Raw genomic sequence first — 22,775 nt, 5'->3', positions numbered from 1 at the left:
TGAAGCTATGTGACGAGCTCAACGGTCTACAGAGTTGTCGTCCTCTCCGAGGAACTGTTTCGTAAAGCACACTAGTGTTAGAAAAAAACTAAGTTTCATAATAGGCTGGCGAGCAAACGCCGCGCCGATAATAGTGACTGAAGACACTACGCTCATTCGGTGAGCAAACGCTGCACCTCCCCATGAGCGAACGCTGCACAGAAAAATCGGCTATGCTACAGTTACCGATCAGTCGCTTGTCTAACGCAAAGTAGATTGCAGTGTGGGGTTCCGTGGTCCATCGCTGTTTTGGCCTCGGGGCCAAAGTTGTTCCTGCCTTCTAGCCGCACTCCCGGCAGAGGCCATCGTTGGCGGGCCTCAAGGCGACTCTTCCTACCCGGCCGCAGATCTCAACTATGGGAAGGCTAGACACGTTTTAGGCCAATCATAGTCTGTAGGTCAAATATATGCATTATAGTATGGAGCCAAAGTGCGTGTGGGCTCGCTTCCTTTTTGTGTAGAAACATATGCGTCCAGGATGAGAGACGAGTGCCGCGAGGGCGGCGAGGACGGCAAGGGCGACAAGTTTAGAACGTCAACTACATAAAGATTATTTTTAGGTTGCCTTCTGCAATGTCATAGCGCCTAGCAACCTCAGTGGACATTTATATACGTATTTTGCAGGTCTCGCATGGGAAATGATCTCGGGTGGTCAATTCCGTATGCAATGCAGAAGAATGTTGCCGCACGGAGTCTCGATGACGGGCAGCGCAATGGACGCGTTGCGTCGTGAATTCATGCGCCAAGGTGTTCAAGGACAACACATCCGCCGACACATCATAGAATTTGTGCTGGGGCCGCCACGCCTTATTAGAAGGCCCGATGTGGTGAATGCTTTTGTCGAGCTTCAACAGGAACCCCAGCCTCCCCCGAATCCGCCACACCAAGTGCAACAAACACCAATGGAAGAGGGCCCCGAACATCAACATCAAAACAACCTAGAACTCCTACTCCCAGCTCACGCTACTGCCTATGATCCTCGTGCACCAGAACCTAATCCAGCCCGCGCTACCGCTCTTGATCCTCGTGGACCAGGGCCGGCCGTACAGCAGGGCCCAGCCCATTCCAACCAGGTCGAGATGGCCCACAGCCAAGCCGCAGGGCGATCCGAACACGGTCAACCTGTGCAGCGCCCGGACCAAGTTGCTGAAAGACGTCTAGCGGATTTCCTACATCAACTAGAACCCGTCGTGATTCCAGACGACGCGCCCGAAATTTCCGCGGCAAGAAATGCCGCCGATGAGCCCGACGATCAGCGTTACCCTTATATCCGGGTAGTACAATGGATCTATGACGGTATCGAAATGAGTGCTGAGGTCCAGTGGCACAACACTATCGAACCTGCAAGAAATCTTACCCCCGAAGATCAAGCGGAGGCCCAGCGCCAACTACGTGTACACCAAGACCGAGCAGGGGCCCAGCGCCGTAATATCATTGAACCCGTAGAAGATCTCACCCCTGAAGATCGAGCGGAGGTCCAGCGCGAAGAGCGCAATCAGCGTGCACGAGAGCGGCTCTGGGCTCATCGGGTAAGCCAAGTACGTGCATTTAGCCGAGGTATTTCATAACTTTGTTTTGTATTGCAGGATGACAGCGAAGATGAGAACGAACGCTCAAGCGAAGAAGACGACGAATGGCTTCCAGGTGATTGACGGCTCAGTACCTCTGCAACGGTTTGTATTACCTACTTCAAGTACTTTTTTCTGCATTCGTGACGCAACTTCGTGCACTTTCCACATAATTAAACCCTTAACCATGCACGGCAACACGGTGACGCAGCTCGCCCACCAGCTGCCAATACACCACGTCACTCACTTCCATGCCCACCGCAGCCGAAACATATACCGAGCCATACACGGAGCTCGAGACGGAGAACGTGACCGAGACGCCCATCGATGCCTAGCCATACACCAACTCCGAGACGAAGCCCGAGACCGAGCAAGACGAGTCGAGGCAGCAGCTGCCGCCACCTCCCACCACTCTGACATTCGCCGGAACGCAGCGTGGCCACGGCCATTTCACCCCGGAGCTATACGACGGCCCGAACGGCCTGCCCTGCAACGTGACCATCGCCGTCGCCGCCATGCACTTGTCCGAGGTGACAGAGCTCGCCGAACCGCTCCACCACACCACATCGCTGACCCCCATGGTCACCACAGCCGAAACATACACCGAGCCATACACGGAGCTCGAGACGGAGAACGTGACCGAGACGCCCATCGATGCCTAGCCATACACCAACTCCGAGACGAAGCCCGAGACCGAGCAAGACGAGTCGAGGCAGCAGCTGCCGCCACCTCCCACCACTCTGACATTCGCCGGAACGCAGCGTGGCCACGGCCATTTCACCCCGGAGCTATACGACGGCCCGAACGGCCTGCCCTGCAACGTGACCATCGCCGTCGCCGCCATGCACTTGTCCGAGGTGACAGAGCTCGCCGAACCGCTCCACCACACCACATCGCTGACCCCCATGATCACCACAGCCGAAACATACACCGAGCCATACACGGAGCTCGAGACGGAGAACGTGACCGAGACGCCCATCGATGCCTAGCCATACACCAACTCCGAGACGAAGCCCGAGACCGAGCAAGACGAGTCGAGGCAGCAGCTGCCGCCACCTCCCACCACTCTGGCATTCGCCGGAACGCAGCGTGGCCACGGCCATTTCACCCCGGAGCTATACGACGGCCCGAACGGCCTGCCCTGCAACGTGTACATCGCCGTCGCCGCCATGCACTTGTCCGAGGTGACAGAGCTCGCCGAACCGCTCCACCACACCACATCGCTGACCCCCATGATCACCACAGCCGAAACATACACCGAGCCATACACGGAGCTCGAGACGGAGAACGTGACCGAGACGCCCATCGATGCCTAGCCATACACCAACTCCGAGACGAAGCCCGAGACCGAGCAAGACGAGTCGAGGCAGCAGCTGCCGCCACCTCCCACCACTCTGGCATTCGCCGGAACGCAGCGTGGCCACGGCCATTTCACCCCGGAGCTATACGACGGCCCGAACGGCCTGCCCTGCAACGTGTACATCGCCGTCGCCGCCATGCACTTGTCCGAGGTGACAGAGCTCGCCGAACCGCTCCACTACACCACATCGCTGACCCCATGATCACCACAGCCGAAACATACACCGAGCCATACACGGAGCTCGAGACGGAGAACGTGACCGAGACGCCCATCGATGCCTAGCCATACACCAACTCCGAGACGAAGCCCGAGACCGAGCAAGACGAGTCGAGGCAGCAGCTGCCGCCACCTCCCACCACTCTGGCATTCGCCGGAACGCAGCGTGGCCACGGCCATTTCACCCCGGAGCTATACGACGGCCCGAACGGCCTGCCCTGCAACGTGACCATCGCCGTCGCCGCCATGCACTTGTCCGAGGTGACAGAGCTCGCCGAACCGCTCCACTACACCACATCGCTGACCCCATGATCACCACAGCCGAAACATACACCGAGCCATACACGGAGCTCGAGACGGAGAACGTGACCGAGACGCCCATCGATGCCTAGCCATACACCAACTCCGAGACGAAGCCCGAGACCGAGCAAGACGAGTCGAGGCAGCAGCTGCCGCCACCTCCCACCACTCTGACATTCGCCGGAACGCAGCGTGGCCACGGCCATTTCACCCCGGAGCTATACGACGGCCCGAACGGCCTGCCCTGCAACGTGTACATCGCTGTCGCCGCCACGCACTTGTCCGAGGTGACAGAGCTCGCCGAACCGCTCCACTACACCACATCGCTGACCCCATGATCACCACAGCCGAAACATACACCGAGCCATACACGGAGCTCGAGACGGAGAACGTGACCGAGACGCCCATCGATGCCTAGCCATACACCAACTCCGAGACGAAGCCCGAGACCGAGCAAGACGAGTCGAGGCAGCAGCTGCCGCCACCTCCCACCACTCTGACATTCGCCGGAACGCAGCGTGGCCACGGCCATTTCACCCCGGAGCTATACGACGGCCCGAACGGCCTGCCCTGCAACGTGTACATCGCTGTCGCCGCCACGCACTTGTCCGAGGTGACAGAGCTCGCCGAACCGCTCCACTACACCACATCGCTGACCCCATGATCACCACAGCCGAAACATACACCGAGCCATACACGGAGCTCGAGACGGAGAACGTGACCGAGACGCCCATCGATGCCTAGCCATACACCAACTCCGAGACGAAGCCCGAGACCGAGCAAGACGAGTCGAGGCAGCAGCTGCCGCCACCTCCCACCACTCTGACATTCGCCGGAACGCAGCGTGGCCACGGCCATTTCACCCCGGAGCTATACGACGGCCCGAACGGCCTGCCCTGCAACGTGTACATCGCCGTCGCCGCCATGCACTTGTCCGAGGTGACAGAGCTCGCCGAACCGCTCCACTACACCACATCGCTGACCCCATGATCACCACAGCCGAAACATACACCGAGCCATACACGGAGCTCGAGACGGAGAACGTGACCGAGACGCCCATCGATGCCTAGCCATACACCAACTCCGAGACGAAGCCCGAGACCGAGCAAGACGAGTCGAGGCAGCAGCTGCCGCCACCTCCCACCACTCTGACATTCGCCGGAACGCAGCGTGGCCACGGCCATTTCACCCCGGAGCTATACGACGGCCCGAACGGCCTGCCCTGCAACGTGTACATCGCTGTCGCCGCCACGCACTTGTCCGAGGTGACAGAGCTCGCCGAACCGCTCCACTACACCACATCGCTGACCCCATGATCACCACAGCCGAAACATACACCGAGCCATACACGGAGCTCGAGACGGAGAACGTGACCGAGACGCCCATCGATGCCTAGCCATACACCAACTCCGAGACGAAGCCCGAGACCGAGCAAGACGAGTCGAGGCAGCAGCTGCCGCCACCTCCCACCACTCTGACATTCGCCGGAACGCAGCGTGGCCACGGCCATTTCACCCCGGAGCTATACGACGGCCCGAACGGCCTGCCCTGCAACGTGTACATCGCTGTCGCCGCCACGCACTTGTCCGAGGTGACAGAGCTCGCCGAACCGCTCCACTACACCACATCGCGAACGCAGCGTGGCCACGGCCATTTCACCCCGGAGCTATACGACGGCCCGAACGGCCTGCCCTGCAACGTGTACATCGCCGTCGCCGCCATGCACTTGTCCGAGGTGACAGAGCTCGCCGAACCGCTCCACTACACCACATCGCTGACCCCATGATCACCACAGCCGAAACATACACCGAGCCATACACGGAGCTCGAGACGGAGAACGTGACCGAGACGCCCATCGATGCCTAGCCATACACCAACTCCGAGACGAAGCCCGAGACCGAGCAAGACGAGTCGAGGCAGCAGCTGCCGCCACCTCCCACCACTCTGACATTCGCCGGAACGCAGCGTGGCCACGGCCATTTCACCCCGGAGCTATACGACGGCCCGAACGGCCTGCCCTGCAACGTGTACATCGCCGTCGCCGCCATGCACTTGTCCGAGGTGACAGAGCTCGCCGAACCGCTCCACTACACCACATCGCTGACCCCATGATCACCACAGCCGAAACATACACCGAGCCATACACGGAGCTCGAGACGGAGAACGTGACCGAGACGCCCATCGATGCCTAGCCATACACCAACTCCGAGACGAAGCCCGAGACCGAGCAAGACGAGTCGAGGCAGCAGCTGCCGCCACCTCCCACCACTCTGACATTCGCCGGAACGCAGCGTGGCCACGGCCATTTCACCCCGGAGCTATACGACGGCCCGAACGGCCTGCCCTGCAACGTGTACATCGCTGTCGCCGCCACGCACTTGTCCGAGGTGACAGAGCTCGCCGAACCGCTCCACTACACCACATCGCTGACCCCATGATCACCACAGCCGAAACATACACCGAGCCATACACGGAGCTCGAGACGGAGAACGTGACCGAGACGCCCATCGATGCCTAGCCATACACCAACTCCGAGACGAAGCCCGAGACCGAGCAAGACGAGTCGAGGCAGCAGCTGCCGCCACCTCCCACCACTCTGGCATTCGCCGGAACGCAGCGTGGCCACGGCCATTTCACCCCGGAGCTATACGACGGCCCGAACGGCCTGCCCTGCAACGTGTACATCGCTGTCGCCGCCACGCACTTGTCCGAGGTGACAGAGCTCGCCGAACCGCTCCACTACACCACATCGCTGACCCCATGATCACCACAGCCGAAACATACACCGAGCCATACACGGAGCTCGAGACGGAGAACGTGACCGAGACGCCCATCGATGCCTAGCCATACACCAACTCCGAGACGAAGCCCGAGACCGAGCAAGACGAGTCGAGGCAGCAGCTGCCGCCACCTCCCACCACTCTGACATTCGCCGGAACGCAGCGTGGCCACGGCCATTTCACCCCGGAGCTATACGACGGCCCGAACGGCCTGCCCTGCAACGTGTACATCGCTGTCGCCGCCACGCACTTGTCCGAGGTGACAGAGCTCGCCGAACCGCTCCACTACACCACATCGCTGACCCCATGATCACCACAGCCGAAACATACACCGAGCCATACACGGAGCTCGAGACGGAGAACGTGACCGAGACGCCCATCGATGCCTAGCCATACACCAACTCCGAGACGAAGCCCGAGACCGAGCAAGACGAGTCGAGGCAGCAGCTGCCGCCACCTCCCACCACTCTGACATTCGCCGGAACGCAGCGTGGCCACGGCCATTTCACCCCGGAGCTATACGACGGCCCGAACGGCCTGCCCTGCAACGTGTACATCGCTGTCGCCGCCACGCACTTGTCCGAGGTGACAGAGCTCGCCGAACCGCTCCACTACACCACATCGCTGACCCCATGATCACCACAGCCGAAACATACACCGAGCCATACACGGAGCTCGAGACGGAGAACGTGACCGAGACGCCCATCGATGCCTAGCCATACACCAACTCCGAGACGAAGCCCGAGACCGAGCAAGACGAGTCGAGGCAGCAGCTGCCGCCACCTCCCACCACTCTGGCATTCGCCGGAACGCAGCGTGGCCACGGCCATTTCACCCCGGAGCTATACGACGGCCCGAACGGCCTGCCCTACAACGTGTACATCGCCGTCGCCGCCATGCACTTGTCCGAGGTGACAGAGCTCGCCGAACCGCTCCACTACACCACATCGCTGACCCCATGATCACCACAGCCGAAACATACACCGAGCCATACACGGAGCTCGAGACGGAGAACGTGACCGAGACGCCCATCGATGCCTAGCCATACACCAACTCCGAGACGAAGCCCGAGACCGAGCAAGACGAGTCGAGGCAGCAGCTGCCGCCACCTCCCACCACTCTGACATTCGCCGGAACGCAGCGTGGCCACGGCCATTTCACCCCGGAGCTATACGACGGCCCGAACGGCCTGCCCTGCAACGTGTACATCGCTGTCGCCGCCACGCACTTGTCCGAGGTGACAGAGCTCGCCGAACCGCTCCACTACACCACATCGCTGACCCCATGATCACCACAGCCGAAACATACACCGAGCCATACACGGAGCTCGAGACGGAGAACGTGACCGAGACGCCCATCGATGCCTAGCCATACACCAACTCCGAGACGAAGCCCGAGACCGAGCAAGACGAGTCGAGGCAGCAGCTGCCGCCACCTCCCACCACTCTGGCATTCGCCGGAACGCAGCGTGGCCACGGCCATTTCACCCCGGAGCTATACGACGGCCCGAACGGCCTGCCCTGCAACGTGTACATCGCTGTCGCCGCCACGCACTTGTCCGAGGTGACAGAGCTCGCCGAACCGCTCCACTACACCACATCGCTGACCCCATGATCACCACAGCCGAAACATACACCGAGCCATACACGGAGCTCGAGACGGAGAACGTGACCGAGACGCCCATCGATGCCTAGCCATACACCAACTCCGAGACGAAGCCCGAGACCGAGCAAGACGAGTCGAGGCAGCAGCTGCCGCCACCTCCCACCACTCTGACATTCGCCGGAACGCAGCGTGGCCACGGCCATTTCACCCCGGAGCTATACGACGGCCCGAACGGCCTGCCCTGCAACGTGTACATCGCCGTCGCCGCCATGCACTTGTCCGAGGTGACAGAGCTCGCCGAACCGCTCCACTACACCACATCGCTGACCCCATGATCACCACAGCCGAAACATACACCGAGCCATACACGGAGCTCGAGACGGAGAACGTGACCGAGACGCCCATCGATGCCTAGCCATACACCAACTCCGAGACGAAGCCCGAGACCGAGCAAGACGAGTCGAGGCAGCAGCTGCCGCCACCTCCCACCACTCTGACATTCGCCGGAACGCAGCGTGGCCACGGCCATTTCACCCCGGAGCTATACGACGGCCCGAACGGCCTGCCCTGCAACGTGTACATCGCCGTCGCCGCCATGCACTTGTCCGAGGTGACAGAGCTCGCCGAACCGCTCCACTACACCACATCGCTGACCCCATGATCACCACAGCCGAAACATACACCGAGCCATACACGGAGCTCGAGACGGAGAACGTGACCGAGACGCCCATCGATGCCTAGCCATACACCAACTCCGAGACGAAGCCCGAGACCGAGCAAGACGAGTCGAGGCAGCAGCTGCCGCCACCTCCCACCACTATGACATTCGCCGGAACGCAGCGTGGCCACGGCCATTTCACCCCGGAGCTATACGACGGCCCGAACGGCCTGCCCTGCAACGTGTACATCGCTGTCGCCGCCACGCACTTGTCCGAGGTGACAGAGCTCGCCGAACCGCTCCACTACACCACATCGCTGACCCCATGATCACCACAGCCGAAACATACACCGAGCCATACACGGAGCTCGAGACGGAGAACGTGACCGAGACGCCCATCGATGCCTAGCCATACACCAACTCCGAGACGAAGCCCGAGACCGAGCAAGACGAGTCGAGGCAGCAGCTGCCGCCACCTCCCACCACTTTGACATTCGCCGGAACGCAGCGTGGCCACGGCCATTTCACCCCGGAGCTATACGACGGCCCGAACGGCCTGCCCTGCAACGTGTACATCGCTGTCGCCGCCACGCACTTGTCCGAGGTGACAGAGCTCGCCGAACCGCTCCACTACACCACATCGCTGACCCCATGATCACCACAGCCGAAACATACACCGAGCCATACACGGAGCTCGAGACGGAGAACGTGACCGAGACGCCCATCGATGCCTAGCCATACACCAACTCCGAGACGAAGCCCGAGACCGAGCAAGACGAGTCGAGGCAGCAGCTGCCGCCACCTCCCACCACTCTGGCATTCGCCGGAACGCAGCGTGGCCACGGCCATTTCACCCCGGAGCTATACGACGGCCCGAACGGCCTGCCCTGCAACGTGTACATCGCTGTCGCCGCCACGCACTTGTCCGAGGTGACAGAGCTCGCCGAACCGCTCCACTACACCACATCGCTGACCCCATGATCACCACAGCCGAAACATACACCGAGCCATACACGGAGCTCGAGACGGAGAACGTGACCGAGACGCCCATCGATGCCTAGCCATACACCAACTCCGAGACGAAGCCCGAGACCGAGCAAGACGAGTCGAGGCAGCAGCTGCCGCCACCTCCCACCACTCTGGCATTCGCCGGAACGCAGCGTGGCCACGGCCATTTCACCCCGGAGCTATACGACGGCCCGAACGGCCTGCCCTGCAACGTGTACATCGCTGTCGCCGCCACGCACTTGTCCGAGGTGACAGAGCTCGCCGAACCGCTCCACTACACCACATCGCTGACCCCATGATCACCACAGCCGAAACATACACCGAGCCATACACGGAGCTCGAGACGGAGAACGTGACCGAGACGCCCATCGATGCCTAGCCATACACCAACTCCGAGACGAAGCCCGAGACCGAGCAAGACGAGTCGAGGCAGCAGCTGCCGCCACCTCCCACCACTCTGGCATTCGCCGGAACGCAGCGTGGCCACGGCCATTTTACCCCGGAGCTATACGACGGCCCGAACGGCCTGCCCTGCAACGTGTACATCGCTGTCGCCGCCACGCACTTGTCCGAGGTGACAGAGCTCGCCGAACCGCTCCACTACACCACATCGCTGACCCCATGATCACCACAGCCGAAACATACACCGAGCCATACACGGAGCTCGAGACGGAGAACGTGACCGAGACGCCCATCGATGCCTAGCCATACACCAACTCCGAGACGAAGCCCGAGACCGAGCAAGACGAGTCGAGGCAGCAGCTGCCGCCACCTCCCACCACTCTGGCATTCGCCGGAACGCAGCGTGGCCACGGCCATTTCACCCCGGAGCTATACGACGGCCCGAACGGCCTGCCCTGCAACGTGTACATCGCTGTCGCCGCCACGCACTTGTCCGAGGTGACAGAGCTCGCCGAACCGCTCCACTACACCACATCGCTGACCCCATGATCACCACAGCCGAAACATACACCGAGCCATACACGGAGCTCGAGACGGAGAACGTGACCGAGACGCCCATCGATGCCTAGCCATACACCAACTCCGAGACGAAGCCCGAGACCGAGCAAGACGAGTCGAGGCAGCAGCTGCCGCCACCTCCCACCACTCTGACATTCGCCGGAACGCAGCGTGGCCACGGCCATTTCACCCCGGAGCTATACGACGGCCCGAACGGCCTGCCCTGCAACGTGTACATCGCTGTCGCCGCCACGCACTTGTCCGAGGTGACAGAGCTCGCCGAACCGCTCCACTACACCACATCGCTGACCCCATGATCACCACAGCCGAAACATACACCGAGCCATACACGGAGCTCGAGACGGAGAACGTGACCGAGACGCCCATCGATGCCTAGCCATACACCAACTCCGAGACGAAGCCCGAGACCGAGCAAGACGAGTCGAGGCAGCAGCTGCCGCCACCTCCCACCACTCTGGCATTCGCCGGAACGCAGCGTGGCCACGGCCATTTCACCCCGGAGCTATACGACGGCCCGAACGGCCTGCCCTGCAACGTGTACATCGCTGTCGCCGCCACGCACTTGTCCGAGGTGACAGAGCTCGCCGAACCGCTCCACTACACCACATCGCTGACCCCATGATCACCACAGCCGAAACATACACCGAGCCATACACGGAGCTCGAGACGGAGAACGTGACCGAGACGCCCATCGATGCCTAGCCATACACCAACTCCGAGACGAAGCCCGAGACCGAGCAAGACGAGTCGAGGCAGCAGCTGCCGCCACCTCCCACCACTCTGACATTCGCCGGAACGCAGCGTGGCCACGGCCATTTCACCCCGGAGCTATACGACGGCCCGAACGGCCTGCCCTGCAACGTGTACATCGCTGTCGCCGCCACGCACTTGTCCGAGGTGACAGAGCTCGCCGAACCGCTCCACTACACCACATCGCTGACCCCATGATCACCACAGCCGAAACATACACCGAGCCATACACGGAGCTCGAGACGGAGAACGTGACCGAGACGCCCATCGATGCCTAGCCATACACCAACTCCGAGACGAAGCCCGAGACCGAGCAAGACGAGTCGAGGCAGCAGCTGCCGCCACCTCCCACCACTCTGACATTCGCCGGAACGCAGCGTGGCCACGGCCATTTCACCCCGGAGCTATACGACGGCCCGAACGGCCTGCCCTGCAACGTGTACATCGCCGTCGCCGCCATGCACAGAGCTCGCCGAACCGCTCCACTACACCACATCGCTGACCCCATGATCACCACAGCCGAAACATACACCGAGCCATACACGGAGCTCGAGACGGAGAACGTGACCGAGACGCCCATCGATGCCTAGCCATACACCAACTCCGAGACGAAGCCCGAGACCGAGCAAGACGAGTCGAGGCAGCAGCTGCCGCCACCTCCCACCACTCTGACATTCGCCGGAACGCAGCGTGGCCACGGCCATTTCACCCCGGAGCTATACGACGGCCCGAACGGCCTGCCCTGCAACGTGTACATCGCTGTCGCCGCCACGCACTTGTCCGAGGTGACAGAGCTCGCCGAACCGCTCCACTACACCACATCGCTGACCCCATGATCACCACAGCCGAAACATACACCGAGCCATACACGGAGCTCGAGACGGAGAACGTGACCGAGACGCCCATCGATGCCTAGCCATACACCAACTCCGAGACGAAGCCCGAGACCGAGCAAGACGAGTCGAGGCAGCAGCTGCCGCCACCTCCCACCACTCTGACATTCGCCGGAACGCAGCGTGGCCACGGCCATTTCACCCCGGAGCTATACGACGGCCCGAACGGCCTGCCCTGCAACGTGTACATCGCTGTCGCCGCCACGCACTTGTCCGAGGTGACAGAGCTCGCCGAACCGCTCCACTACACCACATCGCTGACCCCATGATCACCACAGCCGAAACATACACCGAGCCATACACGGAGCTCGAGACGGAGAACGTGACCGAGACGCCCATCGATGCCTAGCCATACACCAACTCCGAGACGAAGCCCGAGACCGAGCAAGACGAGTCGAGGCAGCAGCTGCCGCCACCTCCCACCACTCTGACATTCGCCGGAACGCAGCGTGGCCACGGCCATTTCACCCCGGAGCTATACGACGGCCCGAACGGCCTGCCCTGCAACGTGTACATCGCTGTCGCCGCCACGCACTTGTCCGAGGTGACAGAGCTCGCCGAACCGCTCCACTACACCACATCGCTGACCCCATGATCACCACAGCCGAAACATACACCGAGCCATACACGGAGCTCGAGACGGAGAACGTGACCGAGACGCCCATCGATGCCTAGCCATACACCAACTCCGAGACGAAGCCCGAGACCGAGCAAGACGAGTCGAGGCAGCAGCTGCCGCCACCTCCCACCACTCTGGCATTCGCCGGAACGCAGCGTGGCCACGGCCATTTCACCCCGGAGCTATACGACGGCCCGAACGGCCTGCCCTGCAACGTGTACATCGCCGTCGCCGCCATGCACTTGTCCGAGGTGACAGAGCTCGGGCAGCAGCTGCCGCCACCTCCCACCACTTTGACATTCGCCGGAACGCAGCGTGGCCACGGCCATTTCACCCCGGAGCTATACGACGGCCCGAACGGCCTGCCCTGCAACGTGTACATCGCTGTCGCCGCCACGCACTTGTCCGAGGTGACAGAGCTCGCCGAACCGCTCCACTACACCACATCGCTGACCCCATGATCACCACAGCCGAAACATACACCGAGCCATACACGGAGCTCGAGACGGAGAACGTGACCGAGACGCCCATCGATGCCTAGCCATACACCAACTCCGAGACGAAGCCCGAGACCGAGCAAGACGAGTCGAGGCAGCAGCTGCCGCCACCTCCCACCACTCTGACATTCGCCGGAACGCAGCGTGGCCACGGCCATTTCACCCCGGAGCTATACGACGGCCCGAACGGCCTGCCCTGCAACGTGTACATCGCCGTCGCCGCCATGCACTTGTCCGAGGTGACAGAGCTCGCCGAACCGCTCCACTACACCACATCGCTGACCCCATGATCACCACAGCCGAAACATACACCGAGCCATACACGGAGCTCGAGACGGAGAACGTGACCGAGACGCCCATCGATGCCTAGCCATACACCAACTCCGAGACGAAGCCCGAGACCGAGCAAGACGAGTCGAGGCAGCAGCTGCCGCCACCTCCCACCACTCTGACATTCGCCGGAACGCAGCGTGGCCACGGCCATTTCACCCCGGAGCTATACGACGGCCCGAACGGCCTGCCCTGCAACGTGTACATCGCTGTCGCCGCCACGCACTTGTCCGAGGTGACAGAGCTCGCCGAACCGCTCCACTACACCACATCGCTGACCCCATGATCACCACAGCCGAAACATACACCGAGCCATACACGGAGCTCGAGACGGAGAACGTGACCGAGACGCCCATCGATGCCTAGCCATACACCAACTCCGAGACGAAGCCCGAGACCGAGCAAGACGAGTCGAGGCAGCAGCTGCCGCCACCTCCCACCACTCTGACATTCGCCGGAACGCAGCGTGGCCACGGCCATTTCACCCCGGAGCTATACGACGGCCCGAACGGCCTGCCCTGCAACGTGTACATCGCCGTCGCCGCCATGCACTTGTCCGAGGTGACAGAGCTCGCCGAACCGCTCCACTACACCACATCGCTGACCCCATGATCACCACAGCCGAAACATACACCGAGCCATACACGGAGCTCGAGACGGAGAACGTGACCGAGACGCCCATCGATGCCTAGCCATACACCAACTCCAAGACGAAGCCCGAGACCGAGCAAGACGAGTCGAGGCAGCAGCTGCCGCCACCTCCCACCACTCTGACATTCGCCGGAACGCAGCGTGGCCACGGCCATTTCACCCCGGAGCTATACGACGGCCCGAACGGCCTGCCCTGCAACGTGTACATCGCCGTCGCCGCCATGCACTTGTCCGAGGTGACAGAGCTCGCCGAACCGCTCCACTACACCACATCGCTGACCCCATGATCACCACAGCCGAAACATACACCGAGCCATACACGGAGCTCGAGACGGAGAACGTGACCGAGACGCCCATCGATGCCTAGCCATACACCAACTCCAAGACGAAGCCCGAGACCGAGCAAGACGAGTCGAGGCAGCAGCTGCCGCCACCTCCCACCACTCTGACATTCGCCGGAACGCAGCGTGGCCACGGCCATTTCACCCCGGAGCTATACGACGGCCCGAACGGCCTGCCCTGCAACGTGTACATCGCCGTCGCCGCCATGCACTTGTCCGAGGTGACAGAGCTCGCCGAACCGCTCCACTACACCACATCGCTGACCCCATGATCACCACAGCCGAAACATACACCGAGCCATACACGGAGCTCGAGACGGAGAACGTGACCGAGACGCCCATCGATGCCTAGCCATACACCAACTCCGAGACGAAGCCCGAGACCGAGCAAGACGAGTCGAGGCAGCAGCTGCCGCCACCTCCCACCACTCTGACATTCGCCGGAACGCAGCGTGGCCACGGCCATTTCACCCCGGAGCTATACGACGGCCCGAACGGCCTGCCCTGCAACGTGTACATCGCTGTCGCCGCCACGCACTTGTCCGAGGTGACAGAGCTCGCCGAACCGCTCCACTACACCACATCGCTGACCCCATGATCACCACAGCCGAAACATACACCGAGCCATACACGGAGCTCGAGACGGAGAACGTGACCGAGACGCCCATCGATGCCTAGCCATACACCAACTCCGAGACGAAGCCCGAGACCGAGCAAGACGAGTCGAGGCAGCAGCTGCCGCCACCTCCCACCACTCTGGCATTCGCCGGAACGCAGCGTGGCCACGGCCATTTCACCCCGGAGCTATACGACGGCCCGAACGGCCTGCCCTGCAACGTGTACATCGCCGTCGCCGCCATGCACTTGTCCGAGGTGACAGAGCTCGCCGAACCGCTCCACTACACCACATCGCTGACCCCATGATCACCACAGCCGAAACATACACCGAGCCATACACGGAGCTCGAGACGGAGAACGTGACCGAGACGCCCATCGATGCCTAGCCATACACCAACTCCGAGACGAAGCCCGAGACCGAGCAAGACGAGTCGAGGCAGCAGCTGCCGCCACCTCCCACCACTCTGACATTCGCCGGAACGCAGCGTGGCCACGGCCATTTCACCCCGGAGCTATACGACGGCCCGAACGGCCTGCCCTGCAACGTGTACATCGCTGTCGCCGCCACGCACTTGTCCGAGGTGACAGAGCTCGCCGAACCGCTCCACTACACCACATCGCTGACCCCATGATCACCACAGCCGAAACATACACCGAGCCATACACGGAGCTCGAGACGGAGAACGTGACCGAGACGCCCATCGATGCCTAGCCATACACCAACTCCGAGACGAAGCCCGAGACCGAGCAAGACGAGTCGAGGCAGCAGCTGCCGCCACCTCCCACCACTCTGGCATTCGCCGGAACGCAGCGTGGCCACGGCCATTTCACCCCGGAGCTATACGACGGCCCGAACGGCCTGCCCTGCAACGTGTACATCGCCGTCGCCGCCATGCACTTGTCCGAGGTGACAGAGCTCGCCGAACCGCTCCACTACACCACATCGCTGACCCCATGATCACCACAGCCGAAACATACACCGAGCCATACACGGAGCTCGAGACGGAGAACGTGACCGAGACGCCCATCGATGCCTAGCCATACACCAACTCCGAGACGAAGCCCGAGACCGAGCAAGACGAGTCGAGGCAGCAGCTGCCGCCACCTCCCACCACTCTGACATTCGCCGGAACGCAGCGTGGCCACGGCCATTTCACCCCGGAGCTATACGACGGCCCGAACGGCCTGCCCTGCAACGTGTACATCGCTGTCGCCGCCACGCACTTGTCCGAGGTGACAGAGCTCGCCGAACCGCTCCACTACACCACATCGCTGACCCCATGATCACCACAGCCGAAACATACACCGAGCCATACACGGAGCTCGAGACGGAGAACGTGACCGAGACGCCCATCGATGCCTAGCCATACACCAACTCCGAGACGAAGCCCGAGACCGAGCAAGACGAGTCGAGGCAGCAGCTGCCGCCACCTCCCACCACTCTGACATTCGCCGGAACGCAGCGTGGCCACGGCCATTTCACCCCGGAGCTATACGACGGCCCGAACGGCCTGCCCTGCAACGTGTACATCGCCGTCGCCGCCATGCACTTGTCCGAGGTGACAGAGCTCGCCGAACCGCTCCACTACACCACATCGCTGACCCCATGATCACCACAGCCGAAACATACACCGAGCCATACACGGAGCTCGAGACGGAGAACGTGACCGAGACGCCCATCGATGCCTAGCCATACACCAACTCCGAGACGAAGCCCGAGACCGAGCAAGACGAGTCGAGGCAGCAGCTGCCGCCACCTCCCACCACTCTGACATTCGCCGGAACGCAGCGTGGCCACGGCCATTTCACCCCGGAGCTATACGACGGCCCGAACGGCCTGCCCTGCAACGTGTACATCGCTGTCGCCGCCACGCACTTGTCCGAGGTGACAGAGCTCGCCGAACCGCTCCACTACACCACATCGCTGACCCCATGATCACCACAGCCGAAACATACACCGAGCCATACACGGAGCTCGAGACGGAGAACGTGACCGAGACGCCCATCGATGCCTAGCCATACACCAACTCCGAGACGAAGCCCGAGACCGAGCAAGACGAGTCGAGGCAGCAGCTGCCGCCACCTCCCACCACTCTGGCATTCGCCGGAACGCAGCGTGGCCACGGCCATTTCACCCCGGAGCTATACGACGGCCCGAACGGCCTGCCCTGCAACGTGTACATCGCTGTCGCCGCCACGCACTTGTCCGAGGTGACAGAGCTCGCCGAACCGCTCCACTACACCACATCGCTGACCCCATGATCACCACAGCCGAAACATACACCGAGCCATACACGGAGCTCGAGACGGAGAACGTGACCGAGACGCCCATCGATGCCTAGCCATACACCAACTCCGAGACGAAGCCCGAGACCGAGCAAGACGAGTCGAGGCAGCAGCTGCCGCCACCTCCCACCACTCTGACATTCGCCGGAACGCAGCGTGGCCACGGCCATTTCACCCCGGAGCTATACGACGGCCCGAACGGCCTGCCCTGCAACGTGTACATCGCTGTCGCCGCCACGCACTTGTCCGAGGTGACAGAGCTCGCCGAACCGCTCCACTACACCACATCGCTGACCCCATGATCACCACAGCCGAAACATACACCGAGCCATACACGGAGCTCGAGACGGAGAACGTGACCGAGACGCCCATCGATGCCTAGCCATACACCAACTCCGAGACGAAGCCCGAGACCGAGCAAGACGAGTCGAGGCAGCAGCTGCCGCCACCTCCCACCACTCTGACATTCGCCGGAACGCAGCGTGGCCACGGCCATTTCACCCCGGAGCTATACGACGGCCCGAACGGCCTGCCCTGCAACGTGTACATCGCTGTCGCCGCCACGCACTTGTCCGAGGTGACAGAGCTCGCCGAACCGCTCCACTACACCACATCGCTGACCCCATGATCACCACAGCCGAAACATACACCGAGCCATACACGGAGCTCGAGACGGAGAACGTGACCGAGACGCCCATCGATGCCTAGCCATACACCAACTCCGAGACGAAGCCCGAGACCGAGCAAGACGAGTCGAGGCAGCAGCTGCCGCCACCTCCCACCACTCTGACATTCGCCGGAACGCAGCGTGGCCACGGCCATTTCACCCCGGAGCTATACGACGGCCCGAACGGCCTGCCCTGCAACGTGTACATCGCTGTCGCCGCCACGCACTTGTCCGAGGTGACAGAGCTCGCCGAACCGCTCCACTACACCACATCGCTGACCCCATGATCACCACAGCCGAAACATACACCGAGCCATACACGGAGCTCGAGACGGAGAACGTGACCGAGACGCCCATCGATGCCTAGCCATACACCAACTCCGAGACGAAGCCCGAGACCGAGCAAGACGAGTCGAGGCAGCAGCTGCCGCCACCTCCCACCACTCTGGCATGCGCCGGAACGCAGCGTGGCCACGGCCATTTCACCCCGGAGCTATACGACGGCCCGAACGGCCTGCCCTGCAACGTGTACATCGCTGTCGCCGCCACGCACTTGTCCGAGGTGACAGAGCTCGCCGAACCGCTCCACTACACCACATCGCTGACCCCATGATCACCACAGCCGAAACATACACCGAGCCATACACGGAGCTCGAGACGGAGAACGTGACCGAGACGCCCATCGATGCCTAGCCATACACCAACTCCGAGACGAAGCCCGAGACCGAGCAAGACGAGTCGAGGCAGCAGCTGCCGCCACCTCCCACCACTCTGACATTCGCCGGAACGCAGCGTGGCCACGGCCATTTCACCCCGGAGCTATACGACGGCCCGAACGGCCTGCCCTGCAACGTGTACATCGCTGTCGCCGCCACGCACTTGTCCGAGGTGACAGAGCTCGCCGAACCGCTCCACTACACCACATCGCTGACCCCATGATCACCACAGCCGAAACATACACCGAGCCATACACGGAGCTCGAGACGGAGAACGTGACCGAGACGCCCATCGATGCCTAGCCATACACCAACTCCGAGACGAAGCCCGAGACCGAGCAAGACGAGTCGAGGCAGCAGCTGCCGCCACCTCCCACCACTCTGACATTCGCCGGAACGCAGCGTGGCCACGGCCATTTCACCCCGGAGCTATACGACGGCCCGAACGGCCTGCCCTGCAACGTGTACATCGCCGTCGCCGCCATGCACTTGTCCGAGGTGACAGAGCTCGCCGAACCGCTCCACTACACCACATCGCTGACCCCATGATCACCACAGCCGAAACATACACCGAGCCATACACGGAGCTCGAGACGGAGAACGTGACCGAGACGCCCATCGATGCCTAGCCATACACCAACTCCAAGACGAAGCCCGAGACCGAGCAAGACGAGTCGAGGCAGCAGCTGCCGCCACCTCCCACCACTCTGACATTCGCCGGAACGCAGCGTGGCCACGGCCATTTCACCCCGGAGCTATACGACGGCCCGAACGGCCTGCCCTGCAACGTGTACATCGCCGTCGCCGCCATGCACTTGTCCGAGGTGACAGAGCTCGCCGAACCGCTCCACTACACCACATCGCTGACCCCATGATCACCACAGCCGAAACATACACCGAGCCATACACGGAGCTCGAGACGGAGAACGTGACCGAGACGCCCATCGATGCCTAGCCATACACCAACTCCGAGACGAAGCCCGAGACCGAGCAAGACGAGTCGAGGCAGCAGCTGCCGCCACCTCCCACCACTCTGACATTCGCCGGAACGCAGCGTGGCCACGGCCATTTCACCCCGGAGCTATACGACGGCCCGAACGGCCTGCCCTGCAACGTGTACATCGCTGTCGCCGCCACGCACTTGTCCGAGGTGACAGAGCTCGCCGAACCGCTCCACTACACCACATCGCTGACCCCATGATCACCACAGCCGAAACATACACCGAGCCATACACGGAGCTCGAGACGGAGAACGTGACCGAGACGCCCATCGATGCCTAGCCATACACCAACTCCGAGACGAAGCCCGAGACCGAGCAAGACGAGTCGAGGCAGCAGCTGCCGCCACCTCCCACCACTCTGACATTCGCCGGAACGCAGCGTGGCCACGGCCATTTCACCCCGGAGCTATACGACGGCCCGAACGGCCTGCCCTGCAACGTGTACATCGCTGTCGCCGCCACGCACTTGTCCGAGGTGACAGAGCTCGCCGAACCGCTCCACTACACCACATCGCTGACCCCATGATCACCACAGCCGAAACATACACCGAGCCATACACGGAGCTCGAGACGGAGAACGTGACCGAGACGCCCATCGATGCCTAGCCATACACCAACTCCGAGACGAAGCCCGAGACCGAGCAAGACGAGTCGAGGCAGCAGCTGCCGCCACCTCCCACCACTCTGACATTCGCCGGAACGCAGCGTGGCCACGGCCATTTCACCCCGGAGCTATACGACGGCCCGAACGGCCTGCCCTGCAACGTGTACATCGCCGTCGCCGCCATGCACTTGTCCGAAATGACAGAGCTCGCCGAACCGCTCCCGGCCCTGACATTCTAATTCTAACTCACTCGCTTTGTCTGATTGCTTTCTACACCTTTGCCAATCCGAGTTGGCAGCAGTGTAAAGCAAAACGCTGTGAAGTAACTTAAGTAACATCCAAAAATCGGAAAATAATTTCTGAAATTAGTATTTAGAGCAATGTGGATTTAGTGCAGAGCAAACTCAAATCACTGGTCAGTAACCGACTGTCTCCGCCGGCAACATGCCCCAAGAGCCGAAGCATGGGCTTGCGGCCCGCACGCGTGTGCTCGATGCACACCGAAAAGGGCGTGACTGGGTGCTGGTTGCCGACTGCAACGGCATCCTTCCCACTACTGCCCGCAACATCGTCCAGTGCCAAGCCGCTGATGTCAAGAAGAGAGGCGGCGCGCGGGCGGCGTGCACGAAGTGTACTCCAGAAATGGAGGAAGCTCTCGTTGGCTACCTGGAAGACAACTGCCAGTACATACTCGTGCAGATGCAGGAAATGCTTGCGTTCGACTTCAGGGTGCACATCAGCACTTCGTTGATCAGTAAGAAGCTTTGCGATAAGCTTTACACTGTTAAGCAGGTACGCCTTCAAGTTATTATGCTATCACTTTTACCATCTACTGTACTAAGTATGTTCCCTGTGATAGGTTCGCGTAGAGCCCGAGTCCTGCAATAATGCTGTAAATATCGAGAAGAGGAGGTGTTTGGTGAAGCGTTGCTGAAGCATGAGCGGAACGGTGCTTTTATCGTGTATTATGACGAGACCAACTACAACCTGTACTGTAAGCGGACGCAAGGTCGCGCTCCTGTCGGACAACGCGCTATCGTCAAGCTCCCTCCCTCTAAGGGGGCTAACTTACAGGTGCAGTGCGCAGGTTCCCCCGAAGTCGGCCTCGTGCACTACGCCACGCGTCGTGGCAGCATCAAGATGGAGGTCAATGACGAGTTTGTGGACGAGGTATACGACGCGGTCAAGGCCCACGACGTGTACCGCGACCACTTTCTCGGCAAGACCATCGTCATCGTCCTGGACAACGCGCCTGCCCACTGCCAGACAGAGGATCTCGTCCAACAGCGGGCGGATCTGGAGTTGCTACGCCTAGGGCCGTACTCGCCTATGTGTAACCCGATCGAAGGTACGGGTAGCTTATCTTTTGGTGCGATATACTTAGAGGTACTGAGGCGATACAATGTATTATTGTGCAGGTTGCTTTAGCGTTTTAAAAGCTCGCATCAAGGTGTATCTGGGCTTGAGCCACGATGAGATGATCAACGTGCCGCACGGCCAGAAGACGGAGCGTAGGATGCGACTGCTCGAGAAAGCCGCGGAGCACTGCATGCCTTGCATTGACATGCGCCTCGTTAACAAGATGGCGCGACAATGTGCGCTGTCTGTCGCCGCTGCTATTCGTAGCGAGCCCATCGAGTATGGAACTTAGATGTTTGCTGTGGACTAAATCCGCATTGGTCTGTACTAATCCTCGAAAATAAATTTTTGAAAAAAATATTTTTCGTATTTACGTGACTCTCGGCTTTGCCTTACACTACTACCAACTTGGATTGGCAAAGGTGTAGTCGATGATTGACATGCGTTGGCGATCTATCGTACTGAACTACATCTACAATATTGAAGAACATCCCTGTTTTTATATCGAGGAGCTGCAAGCAGCTTTAAAGTCAGCGTTTCCTGCACATCCAAACATTTTTAGTAGAAATTTTCTACAGCTACTATATGCCGTGCTCTGAAATTCGAGCTTGGTTTAACGCGCAAGGCCACGACGAAGAGAGCGAAGAAGAAAACGTCCCCGCCGAAATCGGTGCTTACTATTATGCAAGGAGTTGGCGCCATTCTATCGGGACCTTATCAGTTTGTTTTCTTGCAGCGACAACCGATTTATTCTTGCAGTGGCAACCGCTCCGTTCTTGCTCTGCGTTGTGCTTGGTACTGGCGGTTGATTAGCTTAACTTTAACTTAGAGTTAGGCTGCGAGATATGAACACCGGGAAGGATTTGCTCGTTGGTGTAGAGCCCTTAATCGCATGCCAAAGTTCGTGCAAAGCACAATACGAAGTAGT

The 22,775-nt window shown here is 61.0% G+C and overlaps 2 protein-coding genes across 2 annotated transcripts; both read left to right on the top strand.

The window, feature by feature from the left end:
• Positions 1-2,041: 2,041 nt before the first annotated feature.
• Positions 2,042-20,727, top strand: PHYSODRAFT_249100 (hypothetical protein; the record flags this gene model as incomplete). Its single annotated transcript, XM_009530628.1, has 4 exons — positions 2,042-2,137; positions 4,554-4,748; positions 4,880-5,074; positions 20,491-20,727. Coding segments are annotated over 4 exons (723 nt in total), but the record flags the coding sequence as incomplete, so codon positions are not given.
• Positions 20,728-20,927: 200 nt separating this feature from the next.
• PHYSODRAFT_286264 (hypothetical protein) lies at positions 20,928-22,206 on the top strand (the record flags this gene model as incomplete). The annotated part of the gene is given in 4 exon segments (XM_009530627.1): positions 20,928-20,966; positions 20,984-21,242; positions 21,348-21,498; positions 22,092-22,206. Coding segments are annotated over 3 exon segments (291 nt in total), but the record flags the coding sequence as incomplete, so codon positions are not given.
• Between the last annotated feature and the right edge of the window lie 569 nt (positions 22,207-22,775).

This window comes from Phytophthora sojae (genome assembly GCF_000149755.1).
Source record: "Phytophthora sojae unplaced genomic scaffold PHYSOscaffold_5, whole genome shotgun sequence".
NCBI classification, from domain to species: Eukaryota; Oomycota; class Peronosporomycetes; order Peronosporales; family Peronosporaceae; genus Phytophthora; species Phytophthora sojae.
Note: the sequence above shows the minus strand (reverse complement) of the source record. Positions and strands in the feature narration are given on the sequence as shown.